At 49.6% G+C, this 16,558-nt stretch overlaps 3 protein-coding genes across 6 annotated transcripts in view; all 3 read left to right on the forward strand.

Annotated features, from left to right (window-relative positions):
• Positions 1–16,558, forward strand: part of LOC146208411 (uncharacterized) — a 76,088-nt gene that overhangs the window by 37,254 nt on the left and 22,276 nt on the right. The window lies entirely within an intron of this gene.
• On the forward strand, positions 1,464–4,959 carry LOC146208412 (uncharacterized). The gene has a single exon (XM_084587269.1). It carries the CDS (start codon positions 2,104–2,106, stop codon positions 4,252–4,254), a length of 2,151 nt encoding a protein of 716 aa, XP_084443395.1. The 5' UTR covers positions 1,464–2,103; the 3' UTR covers positions 4,255–4,959.
• Positions 12,677–16,434, forward strand: LOC146208413 (uncharacterized). Its single transcript, XM_084593451.1, has one exon. It carries the CDS (start codon positions 14,270–14,272, stop codon positions 16,418–16,420), a length of 2,151 nt encoding a protein of 716 aa, XP_084449577.1. The 5' UTR covers positions 12,677–14,269; the 3' UTR covers positions 16,421–16,434.

Below are 16,558 nucleotides of genomic sequence, written 5' to 3' on the forward strand. Positions count from 1 at the left end.
ATGTTATACTTCCTAATATCGGCCACCTTGCGCTTATTGATTAGCTTCGATATCTCGGCCAATTGGATCTGGTCTGTTGGGATTGGAAGCTTTCATACTCTGGCGTTTCTTAATCAAATCTTTCGTCTCCTTAGACAGCTTACCGGTATCCTCTCTAACTATCCTACCGCCTACTTCTACCGCGCACTCAGTAATGATATCTCTGAAATTATTGTTCCTTGCCTCTAGGGTAATGTCGCCATCCTCAGTTAGAGCTGAAAACCTATTCTGTAGCGAGATCCTGAACTCTTCTGCCCTCCCCCTCACCGCTAATTCGTTGATGGGTTTCTTTCTTACTAATCTGTTGCGTTCCTTCTTCAGATTTAGGCTAATTCGGGACCTCACCATCCTGTGTCACTGCATCGCACTTTCCCGATTACCTCTACATCTTGCATAATGGCGGGGGTTGAACACATTATGAAGTCGATTTCATTTTTAGTCTCTCCGTTAGGACTTTTCCATGTCCATTTCCGGTTCTTCCGTTTGCTGAAGAAGGTATTCATGATTCGTAAGTTATTGCGCTCTGCAAACTCAACTAGTAACTCCCCCCTGCTATTTCTAGAACCAATGCCATAGTCACCTACTACCTTGTCTCCTGCCTGTTTTTTCCCTACCTTGGCATTGAAATCGCCCATTAGTACAGCATACTGCGTCTTTACTTTTCGCATTGCCGATTCTACATCTTCGTAGAAGCTTTCAACTGCCTGGTCATCATAACTACATGTAGGTGCATAGGCCTGTACAACCTTCAGTTTATACCGCTTATTAAGCCGAATTACGATGCCTGCAACCCTCTCATTATTACTATAGAATTCATCTATATTACCCGCTATATACTTATTGACAAGGAAACCTACTCCTAGTTGTCGCCTCTCTGGTAAGCCTCGATAACACAGTACATGCCCATCTTTCAGTACAGTATATGCCTCATTCGGCCTCCTACCCTCACTAAGCCATATGACATCCCATTTCATGCCCTCTAGTTCCTCTAACAGCACTGCTAAGCTAGCTTCACTAGCTAGGGTTCTAGCATTAAACGTTGCCAGGGTCAGTTTCCAATGGCGGCCTGTCCAGCGGAGCCAGACTTTCTTAGCACCCCCTGCTGCGTCACAGGTCTGACCGCCGTGGTCAGTTGTTCCGCAGCCGCTGGTGACTGAGGGCCGGGGTTTTATGGAGCTAATCATAGGAGGTTGCGGCCAATTACTGCACCAGGGTGGCCAACTCCTGTTCTGGTGAGGGAGTGCGTTGCCGGAGGTGTTCACCGGCATCAGGTCGCACCCCAAACCTGTTTATGCAATTCCATCAACACGCGGATTTTTTTTTTTTCATCCGGTGGAGAATTGCGTGGCACCGGGATTTGAGCCCCGGTCCTCTTGCATGCGAGGCGGATGTTCTACCGCTACGCCACCGCTGCACCTCTTTCGCTACTGTATAACATAAATGGAGTTGTACAATTGGCTAGATAAAATATTTGTTGTAATTGTAATCTTTGAGAATGAAGCAGCAATTTCAACGAATGACGTGCAATCCAAATTCACGATCCTCTTCTCAACAGCCGAGAGCTACCTTAATTGGGAGCCGTTGAAAACATTGATATTAATTTGAAAAATCAATCGCCTTCAATTAAAGATCATTTAAATATAGTAATGTACGAACTGTATAAAGGTTCCGGTTCGCTATATCCTTCACGAACTCATTTGCAAACGTGACCGATCGCCTAAGTAAGGGTCAGTGTGATATGACATAGTTTTTGTTAAAAATGTGAGGAGATATCTGCTCTTGGCGTTCTAAGTTTTCTGGATGCTTTATATCGTTTTCAGGTTCTCAGTCTGCGTGGTGTTAACTTCAAAGAGGCGCTTATTGCTCTCCGGCCTACCGCCCATGGGCTCCATTTCTTTTTATTGTTGTTCACTGTGGTAATCTCGCACATCTTTTCCTTCAGCTGTTGCTGCCAGGCGAGCATTAAACCTTGTAATCTTTTCTCCCGCAGTCTTGAAGAGAGAGCTGCTCATCACATGAATCGAAAGTCTGCGGTAAGAAGCAGTAGTCCTCGCTGAACACATCATGACAGCTCCACCACTATGGATACCCCGAAAGCGCCCGCCATTTCTCTTGCCCTGCACCAGAAGCGAAGGAACACCGGTATGCCATCTGGCTCAACACATTGCAGAGTACAACGATCTGTTGTGGCACATTGGCCTTGAAATAAGAGAAGAAGGCGTGGGCGAACTGGCCATTGTTAGTCCACCGGGCATGCGACTCACAGAGGTGTGGCTACAAGAGCAGAATGAGCGCGAAATCTTCGCTATCGCTCTATTAAACGATGTAATCACGCTGCATCGGTGCATCATGTCCATAGAGCTGAATTTTATACTGGGTATAAACCCTCTTCTGCTCAGCATACTCCAAAACAGGTGTACCTTACGAAAACTGACAATCTCGTATATTCCTTGCATCCCGTACTGGGAAGAAAATCTGGTCAAAGTCTTGAGGAAGCTTGCCAGCGCCTCGGACAAGAATAATGCTGCATTCCGGCGAAGCTGCGCATCTTTCATCAGTATGCTACCGTTCGAAGCTTCGAAGCAGCAAAGCCGAACCTCACTTACTGTACTGGATGTTGGAGCTCTCAAGATGAGTAATGAGTTAGCCCAACGCTTCTTCGATACGCTGCTGCAGAGTAACACCATCAGCGATCTGACCGTCGGAGCGTCTGTATTCACATCGAACAGTAGTGCCCTCCTCGACTGCTTCGTCGCCTACTTGGGCAAGGAAGGATCTGTGCTCAAGGTGCTCACTATAATCATGTCACAGCTGATTCCTGTGAGTGGACTGCGGTCCTTCGTGACAGCCGTCCTTTCAGCGAAAACGCTGAGTAAGCTTGCCATTCAAACCGAAATTTACTCTATTTACTCCGCTCAGAAGAACGCCTTATTAGCGCAGATAATCGCTAAGAGCAGCAGCCTGCGTAATTTAAAGATCACGTGTCCAAAGCGTCGAACCTTCCCCCCTGTGCTGGACCCAATCACTATTTTTCTTGGAAATGTGGCTTCTAGCATTGATCCCTGGCTCTTGGGGCTGCAAGGAAATACCACGCTATCGAAGCTTACCCTAGACCTTGTAGGACGTTCGAACGATGAATGCTGCGCCTTCTTCCATGCCCTGGCGCTCAACAACACCCTGAAGGACGTGACAATTACCTACCTTCCATCTTGTGCTGATATCAAAGAGATATGCACCATCATTCGAAAATCCCGCTTGGCCAAAATAGTGCGCATTGAAGATTACAACGTGGATGCCAGGGCATATTCTGTGCTGCCCGAGTGCCCTGAACTGACGTCCCTGACTATCAGCTTCTTGAGCCCGAACCTCACTGAGCTTTTCCTTGGCACCTTAGTGGCGCTGTCGTCGTGTACCCACGTGGTTTCGCTGCGCATGCGTGTGGAACGCCGTCTCCTCACTCAGGCTCAAGCCGCCATTGCAGCATACATTGCGGAAGCACGCACACTGAAGAACGTAAAGGTGGTCGCCTTCGAGGATTTATTTCATAGCGATTATCAGCAGCAAGATCCTTGCGCCGACGGGCCCCTGGTTGACGCATTGTCAACGAACACAAGTCTCGCAAAAATTGAAGTAGGATATTTAGCACTGAGCGCAGTGAAGTCTACACTTTTTGCAAGCGTCATCATCAAGAGCCAATCGCTCACCGAGCTATCGTTCCAGGCGCGCCGCTTGGAAATCAATAATACCTTTCTCAACATGTTCTCGTTGGGTATCGAGAAGAATTACAGCCTGCTTCGTGTAGACATCCCTGTGTACAGGTGGCGCCACCCGGAGCTACGGGCCATCCGGAAAGTAACAGCACGGAACGCCAGTCTCGTCGCAAGAGGCGCTCGATTCGTTTTGGGCGACCACAGTGATTACTGTGCACAGGCCATCGAGCTAGTGTCCGGACACCCCAGCGTTCTGAGCACTGTCCAGGAAAGTGCTGGTGTGGAAGCCGATCAGGCGAAGGCGATGATCCGAAGTGCCCTGCTCCTTCCGTGCCTGACAGGCTTGGAAGAGTATATGAAGTTGACAGGTGTAGTGAGAAAGCGGGTGGAATGCAGCTGCCTACCTGACGGTGCACCGCAACTAGACGAACTGGACTGCGAATGCTGGTTGCACATTAGGAAGTTCCTCAAGGTGGCTGACGTCGTGAAAGCTGATTGCCAATAAAACTTTATCCCAACCAGCTTTGATAAGGAGGGTGGTACGAAGATGCATAGCTGCATAAAGTTGGCACCTTTTTGGGACGTCACTGTTTAAACTTGCGAATGGTAGTGATGTTGGGAACAAAGCAAAGCCTTGCAGTAAATGTTCGTAATTAATACTCGCATGTAATTTCATGTTTAATCAATATAAGGTGAGGCTTGATATTGCTGCCAGTATGATTGTATTTATCAAGTTTGTCATTGCTAAACCATAAGGCATCAATACTCTGGCTGCTATGACTCCTTATAGGGAGCTTGTACGAACGCTGAGAGCTCTATGCTTTCTGGGTATTATTTTCTAGTCCGCCATTTTCCTGTATACAGTGTAGCAGTCGACTGTGCAACGGGCCGCGCAAATAGTTCCAAAGCGACGTTTTACTGTGCAGTCGTGGGCTGCACCCTACGAACGCAAACTAAAGTGCAAATGCTGAAGTCCAGAAAAGACGACTGCGGGTTAAAAAAAAGAAGGTATGCTTGCACGAATTCGACAGAACCAAGGAGCGATCGGAATATCGCCTGCGAAGACGGATTGCCTGCACCAACAGATGTGGCAGTCACAGCAGTCCGGGCAAATACGAAGTGTGTGCAGATCATTTCGTGTCATACATAAACGACTATCGATGTACGGCAGCCCGTACGTCGCACTGGCCAATTGTTTACTTTTTCATACCCGCGCTGCTGCTTCTTCTTCTTCTTCTTCTTCTTCTTCTTCTTCTTCTTCTTCTTCTTCTTCTTCTTCTTCTTCTTCTTCTTCTTCTTCTTCTTCTTCTTCTTCTTCTTCTTCTTCTTCTTCTTCTTCTTCTTCTTCTTCTTCTTCTTCTTCTTCTTCTTCTTCTTCTTCTTCTTCTTCTTCTTCTTCTTCTTCTTCTTCTTCTTCTTCTTCTTCTTCTTCTTCTTCTTCTTCTTCTTCTTCTTCTTCTTCTTCTTCTTCTTCTTCTTCTTCTTCTTCTTCTTCTTCTTCTTCTTCTTCTTCTTCTTCTTCTTCTTCTTCTTCTTCTTCTTCTTCTTCTTCTTCTTCAATAAGCACACGGACACGGCACGCAGCGACGAGTGGATAGACCTGGCGTAGTATTGCTTTCGCAATAAAACACCCGGCATATTTTAAAGTCCCCTTTAGCCTGCATGCATTACCTATGACTAGCGGGTCTGTCTCAAGATGACTGGTAATATGTTCGATTCCCATCGCAAATGAATTGGCAACTGCATCCATATTATGCCCTCATGACGTTGCGCAACCCTGCGGTTAATCAATGCCGTGCCATGTCGCGTTTGCTGCCTCGCAGCAGCCAGACATGTCGGTGTTTTCTTTATAACACGGACAACGATAACGTCGAGAATGACATATTTCTTTTTAAGAGTGGTCGTCTAACCGCTATTGCGTTAAACGTGACGCCATCGCTATGGAAGCCGTTTGATACAGGATTATACTGTATGATGATAATACCCATCTGCAATTTCTTTACTTTTCTCGTTTTTCTTGTTTTGCGTAGAGAGCGTATGAGAGTCCCTATATTGTTATTGTTGCGGCTGTAGGAAGAAGGAAAATAAAATGCACGGGCTTGCTACTAGCTCTGTAGCTGAGCCACCTGATTGATTGATTAATTTATAGGAAGGGAAAGGCGCGGTGACTGTCTCACTTGTTTTCTGTGGACACCTCAACCGCGCCGTAAGGGAAGGTAGGAAGGTGGGAGTGAAAGTGGAAAGAGAGAAACTGGAGCCGTAGTGGAAGGCTACGGAGTAATTCCGCTGTCTCGTATGGACAGAAGAGAAAATAGAGAAGAAAAAAAGAGGGAGAGAAAGAAAGACGCGCGCCGTAACTACAGCCGTCGTCCACCACCGAAGCAGGGGCGGGTGCAATGACGGCCTACAACAGATCTGGCTGGCTAGCCCCCGCCGCAAGCGGCGTTGACCTACCGTCCCAGCCCTGCAGGGCCAGCAACTGCCACCTTTCACCACATTCGCCCCCCGTCTCCCTATATTGAGAAATACAGTCGAACGTCGCTACAACGAACGCTGATTCTACGAAACTTTTTCATCAAAGAAATACTTTCTAATAACTATGCCGCTACAGACCCACGCATTCAAAGACAAATGAAGACCACGGTTCAGGTGTCCACAGACACAGTTGTGACAGATACAGTGCATTTCCCTTCCTGTGAACCAATTTAAAAAGAATGAAGACCGTCGTTGTTTGCTGGCGGTGACTGTTTGATTGGCTGCTTTGGCACAAGACAGATGCAGCTGCTGCCGTTCTGTTTCGAACCAACATCACAATAAAAACGGATCTTGTCGCACTATTGTCGTAACTAAATGTTATGCACACGTTTAATATGATTTGCAGTTTTATTTGTACCACGACTGACATTGTGACGTAATTGTTCATAGAGTGTGAAAATCGTACCACTGAGCTCATGGCAGAAAAAAAAAAAAGATACGCTAAGCAGAATTACCTGACAGACATGTTCGTAAATAATTCACATTTTAGAATACGTAGTCCAATCTGACAGGGTTTTGTGGCTGATGAAATTTTCGCACCCACAATTTTTTCACGCGCCCTATAAGTTTCATGTAGCGAATTTTAACTGTACACACTCCATTAGGCGGCAAAATTAGTGCTCAAAAATTTGGATTGGAAAACATTTATTGTCAGCATTGAACGATATTTTTTAGCCGCGTCGCAACAGTACATAGTTTGCCGGCCATTTGTGCCGTTGACTGAAGACAAGGAAGTGACCATGCAGGGCATGCGCTGCGAGCCAGTGAGAAAAAAGAAGCATCCCGGGTCAACGTTGGTCGGCTGTGGTGCGAAAAGCGTTATGCTGGAGGTGCCAAAATTTGTGAGTTGCTCATACCTCTTCTCGACACAGTTTCTTAGCTTGAAACCGTCATCGACGCGGCCCATGCGTAGTAGAAGCGGTAAACATATATTATAAATTGCTGCACGTAATCGCACTCCTGGAATTGTATATGCAGGTTTTGCCACACATGTGCTTTAGATGTAGCATTCTGGAAGCATAAATATCCCCTATTTAGTGCTCGCATGAAGAATAGAACTAGATAGAGATACTGCGAAGTGTTAGCCGTTAGAAGATAGCTATGGCTGCTATCAGTCGCACACACACCCACGCATCCTGCAACGTGGTTGCGTGCTGCACGTCTCGTGAAAAATTCTTTATTGTAAAAATTCTATATTGTTTGAATTCTCGGCTCTTGGACGGAAATCTTTGTAATCTGTTTAGTATACGGAAAGCCACTGTGCTGACAGCACCGCTATCTCGTTTATGCGTATTGCTCGCGGAATTCAGACTTGATTCATGAAGCATCTCACGATGCCTCCGTAATGTGATTTATCTTTCTGCGTACTCTTCCTACTAGTCTTGCCGCGTCACTGCTCCTCTTATAATCAGTGCACGCAACTCTTGTTGTTGTTGCGACTGAAGGAAGAACAGAAAATGCACGGGCCTGCTACTGGCTCTGTAGCTGTTGTTGTGGGTGTAGGAAGGAGGAAAGGAAAATGCACGGGCCTGCTACTGGCTCTGTAACTGAGCCACCTCCGCTGCCTGTTGTGGTTGTAGGAAGAAGGAAAAGAATATGCACGGGCGTGCTACTGGCTCTGTAGCTGAGTTACCTCCGATGTCTCGGGCGGACAGAGGAGAGAAAGTAGAGAAGAAAAAGAAGAGGGAGAGAAAGACGCGCGCCGCAACAGCCGTCGTCCGCCACCTAAGCGGTGGCGGGTGCAATGACTACCTACAACAATAATTCAGTGGCAGGCTATCCCCCGTCGCAAGCGGCGCTGACATACCGTTCCAGCCCTTAGGGCCAGGGCGTTTCCTCTTGGAGGCTCAGGGCGTTGCCTGGACGTTTAGCGCAATACCCGTTACAGTCTGGTGGAGTGCGCTGGGTACGCTTTCTCACGTTTACACGCTTCACGACGGATCCGACTTCGGTCCACTAGCGACTCAGTCGCCGCCTCCGCGGACAGTCGCCTGAGATTGGGCCCCTTCCCACCCCTACGAGGATGACGCAGCCGCAACTCTCGAACCACCTCGACATGACCACTGATCCCAGGCTCTCAGCTCCGATCCTCTGCCACCCCCCCGCGAACACCACCATCTTTTCACGGCGACGCCTTCGAAGACGCTAAGGATTTGCTGGCGACCTTCGAGCGAGTGGCTCGGTGCAACGGCTGGAGTGGAGCGTAAGCTCAATAATGCTTACTTTGCCCTAGAAGGGTCTGCGCATACGTGGTTTGAATGGGCGCCCTTACCGCCTGGCAAGCGTGTTGCCGTGAACTTCTGACCACCTTCCCCAACGCCGACCGCCGCGAGAAAGCTGAAGCTGCACTTCCTCGCGGAGGCAACGACCATGGAAACGACACTCCAACAACGGACCCGGCAGTACAACCAAGATGTCAGCAGCCTGGCCCCAGATGTTTTTTCGTCTTGCCATGGAGGCGGTGCGGACGCCTTACGTGACTTCACTCGGTCGGTTGTTCGGGAGGAACACCGTCTGCCTCAGATTGCGCCAGTGACATTACTGACCGAAGTCGTCAGAGATACGCCAGGCTGCTCATGAAATCCTGGTCAGCAACGTACTGCAGCGCGTCGATGAAATGCCCACGCACACATCCTTTGTTCGTCAGGCAGCTGCGTACGATCCTGTCGCTACCATGCCTCCATGGGTCGACAACAAACGAACGTACGCGTCCGTTGCGCGTCAAGGAGCTGCCTGTGGTCCTATTGACCCGACACCGGTGGTTAGCCACGTCAGTCCGTATGACGCATCGGCTCAAGCTGTGGCGCCTGTTCCACGCCCTCGCAAGTCGGACGTGCGGCTTACGTGGGACCGCAGGCCAATCTGCGACCACTGCGGGGAGGCCGGTCACCTTCACCGTGCATGCCCACATCGCCGAGTGGGACTTCGCGGCTTCGGACCCGATGCGCCCTGTCCACGAAACGGCGAACGGCTGCCCGAAATTGAAGCTCTTCTGTCGGCCCGTCAGAGGCCTGGGAGATACAGGTGCTATGACTAAGGATCGTCATCTCCGATGTGGTACCGTTCCCCATGCCCTCGCAGAGACGTCAGCCATACTGAGCGGCGTTCTCCCAGTCCACGCCGGGAAAACTAATTCCAACGGTCTCCGGAGGCAAGGCTGCTGCTGTCGAAAAAACTGAAGTTCCTCCGCCGCCGATACACCGAAACGCTGATTTCTTACAGGGGCAGGGTAGCGACAGCATCCGACGCGCTACTTCTTTGTGCGTGACACTTGACGGAACTGACACGATCGCTTTACTCGATACTGGTGCAGGCTATTCAGTGATGAGCCACGCCTTCGCCCAGGAATTGAGCAAAATTGTGACGCCATGGTTGGGCCCTAGCAATCGCACGGCTGGAGGTCACCTCATTAGCCCCGCCGGAAGGTGCACAGCTCGAATTGGCATCCGCGGTTTCGTCTACGTCGGGGAATTCGTCGTCTTGCGCGACTGTTCGAGAGATTTGATCCTGGGGCTAGACTTTCTGCAGCCAAACGGTGCTGTGATCGACCTACACGAGGCGCGAGTCACATTTTCGACTAAACGGGCAGTGGCACGCTTCGACACCCGCGATCCTTGTAGCCATGCTCTGCGTATTGTGGAGGATGATGTCACGGTGCCACCACGGTGCCACCACGGTGCAGTGTCCTGATGCGTGTGCAGAATGACCTATTTCATGACTTTGCGGACATGGCGGAGGGTCATATCCCGCTGCTGCTTAAGAGGGGTCTCATTGTTGCCCGAAGTCTCGTCCACCTACGGGATGGCTGCACTACCGTTCTGCTCCCCAACTTTTCGAACGAATTTCAGCACCTCGTCAAAGGCACAGTAATCTCCTTCCTCCAAGACGTCCCAGAGTGTCCACATTTGTGCACCGTGGAAGGAGCCCTTCAAGACGATACTGGACCTCGTCACGTTCTGCCACCTGTCAAAATAAACACCGAGTTATCGCCGGCTCAGAAGGATCTGCTTTCAGATGTCTTGGCAGAGTTTGCAGACTGCTTCGCCACGTCTTTAAAGTGGGCCGAACTCCGGTCGCCAAGCACCATATAATAACAGACGAGACCACGCACCCCGTATGCCAACGCCCATACTGCGTTTCTCCAACGGAACGAGCAGCAATTCAGAGACAGGTCACCGAAATGCTTGCCGACGATGTCATTGAGCCGTCTACAAGCCCGTGGGCTTCGTCGATTGTTCTCGTCAGAAAGAAGGACATAACTCTGCGGTTCTGTGTCGATTACAGAAAACTTAATCTCGTCACTAAAAAGGACGTTTACCCACTTCCCCGCATAGACGACGCACTCGATCGACTGCGAGATGCCCGATACTTCTTGTTGCTGGACCTAAAAAGTGGGTACTGGCAAATACAGGTGGATGAGAGAGACCGGGAGAAGACGGCTTTCGTAATACCCGATGGTATGAGTTTAAGGTGCTACCGTTCGGCCTATGCTCGGCACCGGCCACGTTCCAACGCATGATGGATACCGTTGTGTCCGGTTTGGAGTGGCAGTCGTGTTTGGTTTACCTGGACGATGTCGTCATATTTTCGACCACCTTCGACCAACACCTAGAACAGCTACGCCCTGTGTTAAAAGCTCTCCGAGACGCCAACCTGACAATCAAACCGGAGAAATATCACTTCGGCTTTGAGAAACTTCGCTTCCTTGGTCACGTGGTCAGCGCAAAAGGTGTTCGCCCGGACCCTGAAAAGACAGCTGCCGTTTCTGGTTTTCCGCACCCGACTAACAAGAAAGCTGTCCGACGGTTCTTAGGTTTGTACTCCTATTACAGACACTTTGTACGAGACTTTTCGCACATCGTGGAACCGTTAACCACACTGACTCGAGATGACACGCCGTTTCTGTGGGGAAGTGAACAAGAGGCCGCTTTCCTTGAGCTTCGCAGCCGCCTACAGAATCCCCCGATACTAGGCCATTTTGATGAAAACGCCGCAACTGACGTCCACACTGATACCAGCAACGTTGGGGTTGGTGAAGTACTAATTCAGTGGCAAGACGGTGCAGAACGGGTCATCGCTTACGCGAGCCGAACACTTACCCGCTCCGAAACCAACTATTCAACAACTGAGAAAGAATGTCTGGCGGTAATATGGGCCCTCACCAAGTTCCGACCATACCTCTACGGCCGACCTTTCCGCGTTATAAGCGACCACCATTCATTATGCTGGCTCGCGAGCCTCAGAGACCCCTCAGGACGATTGGCTAGATGGATCCTTAGATTACAAGAGTATGATGTAACAGTCGTATACAAATCAGGACGGAGTCGCGCTCGCCCATCGCCATATGTCTAGAAGAAACGGCCGGTGATTTTTCCTTTCTGGGGGCTTTTAGTACAACCCAAATGGCGCAGCTGCAGAGAATGGACCCAGAGTTAGCGCCACTCGTCGACTACCTGCAGGGCGTCGACGCCCGTATCCCCCGTGTTTTTCATCGTGGGCTTCAAACGTTCACTTTGCGCGGTAACGTGCTCTACAAGCGAAATTTTACTAACAGTGAAGAGACGTTTCTCCTTGTTGTGCCCTCCGAGTTGCGCCCAGATATATAGAGTACCTGTCATGATGATCCCACCGCCGGCCACCTGGGGGTCAGCCGTACACTTGCACGAATTCGTCAAAAGTATTATTGGCCCAGGTTACTCCCATCGGTGCGGGCCTATGTACGCCCATGTCGTGACTGCCAACGTAAGAAGTCTCCGCCGTTGAAACCCGCTGGATTGCTTCAGCCTGTCGCTCCGTTGAAGACCCCTTTCCATCAAGTGGGTATGTGTCTTCTCGGTCCTTTTCCGAAGTCCTCGTCTGGCAGCCGTTGGGTAATCGTCGCGACAGACTACCTAACACGGTACGCAGAGACCGCGTGCCTTGTTAAAGGTACTGCAGCCGAAGTTGCGCAATTTTTCGTTCATAACATCGTCCTACGTCATGGCGCCCCCACCGTGGTAATCACTGACCGTGGAACAGCTTTTACGGCTCGCCTAATCCGGGTGGTAATGACTCTGACTCATACTATAGCCATCGACGTGCGACGGCGTATCACCCTCAGACCAACGGGCTGGTGGAGCGCCTCAATCGCACCCTCACCGACATGATTTCTATGTATGTGGATGCAGAACATCGCATCTGGGATTCGATTTTGCCCTATATAACTTTCGCGTACAATACCGCCGCTCAAGAGACGACGCGACTGACCCCGTTCCAGCTTGTCTTCGGTCGCCAAGTGAGCACGCCGTTGGATGCCATGATGCCAGTTGGTCCTTCATGCGGCTCTGACGCCAGACTTGACGCCAACATCTTTTTTCAGCGTGCTGAGGAAGCGCGGCAACTAGCACGCCTCAGAAACCATCGACAACAGGCCAATGATGCTGCTCGGTATAGCCTCGGCCGAAGAATCATCACTTACGAGCTGGGCGACTTCGTGTGGGTGTAGACACCTGTTCGTCATCGCGGCCTATCTGAAAAGTTACTACGCCGATACTTCGGCCCTTATGAGATTGTTCGCCTTATCAGTGAAGTCACCTACGCCGTAGTTCCCTTAGCCCCAGCTCCATCCCAAAGGCCACAGCGTCCTGAAGTCGTGCACGTGGTTCGGCTGAAGCGCTATCATGATCGTGCATGACTGAACTTTTCGTCAACGCCGCTGGGTCCTTGTAACACTTTTGTGTACCCTTTCGCTAACTTCTTCCTAGTAGCACCGCATCGCATCGAGTCGATGCTACAGAGGAGGGGGGCAGTGATACAAACTATAGTTGACGACGAAGCGGAGACAATCAGTGGCTAGTTGGCGTACACGATGAAGTGGTTGCTGGTTGCCGTAGACGACGAAGTTGGTTGCCTGGAACCGCGCTCAGATCGCTCCTCGGACCGCTCTCGGACTTGGGCAGTCCTCTAGGCTCAGGGTGTTGCCTGGACGTTTGGCGCAATACCCGTCGCAATATAATTGGTTTACAGGGAAAAAAAAAATCGCAGTATCTGTCACACGTTCTCCGGCAAGTGTGTTTGGACGGCACTACATCGCTCCTGCCGCGTGGCTTTCGATCCTTGGGGCGCGTGCAAGTTCGGGCCGGATTGCAAACACATCTCGCGGAATCTCCCACACAACTCTCGCACATGGGATTTCGTTACATGAGCCTGAAAGGCCTTCATCTTAAATAAGTGGTGCAACTGTGCAAAGCTCGCATGATATATTCGACCTTAAGCTCTCAGCAAATGTCTCGGCCCATTCGCATAAAATTTCGCTTAAGATTATAATGGTGTCATTATTTCATTTCGCTTATTCTTGCCACGCATTCCTGTATATATGGCCTATGATCGAACCATTAGCTACTGTATAGCATAACTGGCGTTATACACCCTGCATAGCTAAAATAATTTTTACTAATTTTTGAGAATAAAGCCGCAAGTTTCAACGAATGATGTGCAATCCAAATCCACGGCCCTCTTGTCAACAGCCGATAGCCCTAGCTTGAGAACCTATGAAAATATTGATAATAATCTAAATATCAATCACCTTCAACCAAAGACAATAATACTCTATGAACTGCATAAATGTTCCGGTTGGCTATATTATTGACACATTCATTTGAAAACGTGACCCATCGCCTCAGTAACGTTCAAAGTGATATGGCATAGCTTTTATTAAGGATCTGCTTTTGGCATTCTTAATTTCCCGGGAGGCGTTATATCGTTTTCAGAGTCTCAATCTGCACGGCGTTAGCTTCAAGGAAGCGCTTATTGCTCTCTGGGCTATCTGGGCTTCATTTGTTTTTATTCTTGTTCATTGTGGTAACCTCACACATCTTCCTTCTGTAGTTGCGCCCAGGGGATCATTACACCTTGTGATATTTTCTTCCGCAGCCTTGAAGGGAGACCTGCTCATCATTTGAATCGGCGATTTGCGGAAAACAGCAGTAGTCCTCGCTGAACGCATCATGACAGCTCCACCACTATGGATACCCCGAACGCACCCGCCATTTGTCTTGCCTTGCACCAGAAGCGAAGGAACACCGGTATGCCAGCTGGCTCAACGCATTGCAGAGTACAACGATCTGTTGTGGCACATTAACCTTGAAATAAGAGAAGAAGGCGTGGGCGAACTGGCCATTGCTAGTCCACCGGGCATTCAGCTCACAGAGTTGTGGCTACAAGAGCAGAATGAACGCGAAATATTCGCCATGGCCCTTTTAAACGATGTAATCACGCTGCATCGGTGCATCATGTCCTTAGAGCTGAATTTTACACTGGGTATAAACCCTCTTCTGCTCAGCATACTCCAAAACAGATGTACCTTACGAAAACTGACAATCTCGTATATTCCTTGCATCCCGTACTGGGAAGAAAATTTGGTTAAAGTCTTGAGAAAGCTTGCCAGCGCCTCGGACAAGAATAATGCTGCATCCCGGCGAAGCTGCGCATCTTTGGTCAGTACGCAACCGTTAGAAACCCCGAAGAAGCAGAGTCGAACCTCACTTACTGCATTGGATGTTGCAGCTCTAAAGATGAGTAGTGAGTTCGCTCAACACTTTTTCTATATGCTACTGCAGAGTAACACCATCAGTGATCTGACCGTCGGAGCTTGCATATTCACATTGGACAGCTTTGTCCTTCTAGACTGCTTCGTCGCCTACTTGCGGAAGGAAGGGACTGCGCTGAAGGTGCTCACTATAATCATGCCCCAGCTGATTCCAATGAGCGCACTTCAGTCCCTCGTGACAGCCATCCTTTCAGCGAAGACGCTGGAGACGCTTTCCATTCAAACCGACGTTTACTCTATTTATTCTGCTGAACAGAACGCCTTATTCGCAGAGATAATCTCTCAGAACACCGCCCTGCGTCACCTCAAGGTCACGTGTCCAAAGCGTCGTTCCTTCCACGCTGTGCCGGACCCAATCACTATTGTCATCGGAAATGCGGCATCTAGGATTGATCCGTGGCTCTTGGGGCTGCAAAAAAATACCACGCTATTGACGCTTGCCCTTGACCTTGTAGGACTTTCCAACGATGAATGCTGCGCCTTCTTCCATGCCCTGGCGCTCAACAAGAGTCTGAAGGACATCAACATTACCTATCTTCCAATTTATGCTGACATCAAGGAGATATGCAGCATAATTCGAAAATCCCGCTTGGCCAAAGCAGTGCACATTGAAGATTATGTCGTGAACGCCAGAACGTTTTCTGTGTTGCCCGAGTGCCCGGAACTGACGTCCCTGACTATCAGCATCTTGAGCCCGCACCTCATTGAGCTTTTTCGTGGAACCTTAGCGGTGCTGTCATCGTGCACTCATGTGGTTTCGCTGCGCATATGCGTAGAACGCCGTCTCCTCACTCAGGCTCAAGCCGCCATTGCAGCCTACATTGCGGAAACACGCACCCTGAAGAGCATAATGCTGATCGCCTTTGACAACTTATTTCATAGGGACAATCAGGCGCAAGATCCTTGTGCTGACGGGCTTCTGGCTGACGCGCTAGCATCGAATACTATTCTGACAAAAATTGAAGTGAAAGATTTAGCGCTGAGCGCGGAGAAGTCGCGGCTTCTGGCAAGCGCCATCATCAAAAGCCAAACGCTCACCGAGTTGTCATTTGCAGCGCGCAGCTTGGACATCAATGATTCCTTTCTAGACATGCTGTCATCGGGTATCGAGAAAAATTATAGCCTGGTTCGTGCAGACGTCCCTGTGTACAGGTGGCGTTACGCCGAGCTACGCGCCATCCGGAACGTAACAGCACGGAACGCAAGTCTTGTCGCAAGAGCCACTCGATTCGTTATGGGCGACCACAGTGATTACTGTGCACAGGCCATCGAATTAGTGTCCGCACACCCCAACGTTCTCAGCACTGTCCAGGAAAGCGCTGGCGTGCAAGCCGATCAGGCGGAGGCGATGATCCGACGTGCCCTGCGCCTTCCGTGCCTGACGGGCCTGGACGAATATATGAAGTTGACAGGCGTAGTCAGAAAGCGGGTGGAGTGCTGCTGCCTACCTGACGGCTCTTTGCAACTCGACGAACTGAACTATGAATGTTGGCTGCACATTCGGAAGTTCTTAAGGGTGGCTGACGTGGTGAAAGCTGAATGCCAATAAAAATTTTACCTAAACTATCGTTAACAATCAGTGTGGTATGAAGTTTACAGAAACATAAAATTATCCTGTTGTGACGTTAGAGTTTAAACCCGCGTATTGAGATAATGTTGGGAAGGAAGTGGTATAAGTAGCGCAATA

This window comes from Amblyomma maculatum, chromosome 1 (assembly GCF_055883805.1).
Source record: "Amblyomma maculatum isolate TAMU_Amacu chromosome 1, ASM5588380v1, whole genome shotgun sequence".
Taxonomy (NCBI): domain Eukaryota; kingdom Metazoa; phylum Arthropoda; class Arachnida; order Ixodida; family Ixodidae; genus Amblyomma; species Amblyomma maculatum.

Coding starts and splice junctions, on each gene's coding strand:
- LOC146208413 (XM_084593451.1), top strand. CDS start 14,270: ATGACAGCTCCACCACTATGGATACCCCGAACGCACCCGCCATTTGTC.
- LOC146208412 (XM_084587269.1), top strand. CDS start 2,104: ATGACAGCTCCACCACTATGGATACCCCGAAAGCGCCCGCCATTTCTC.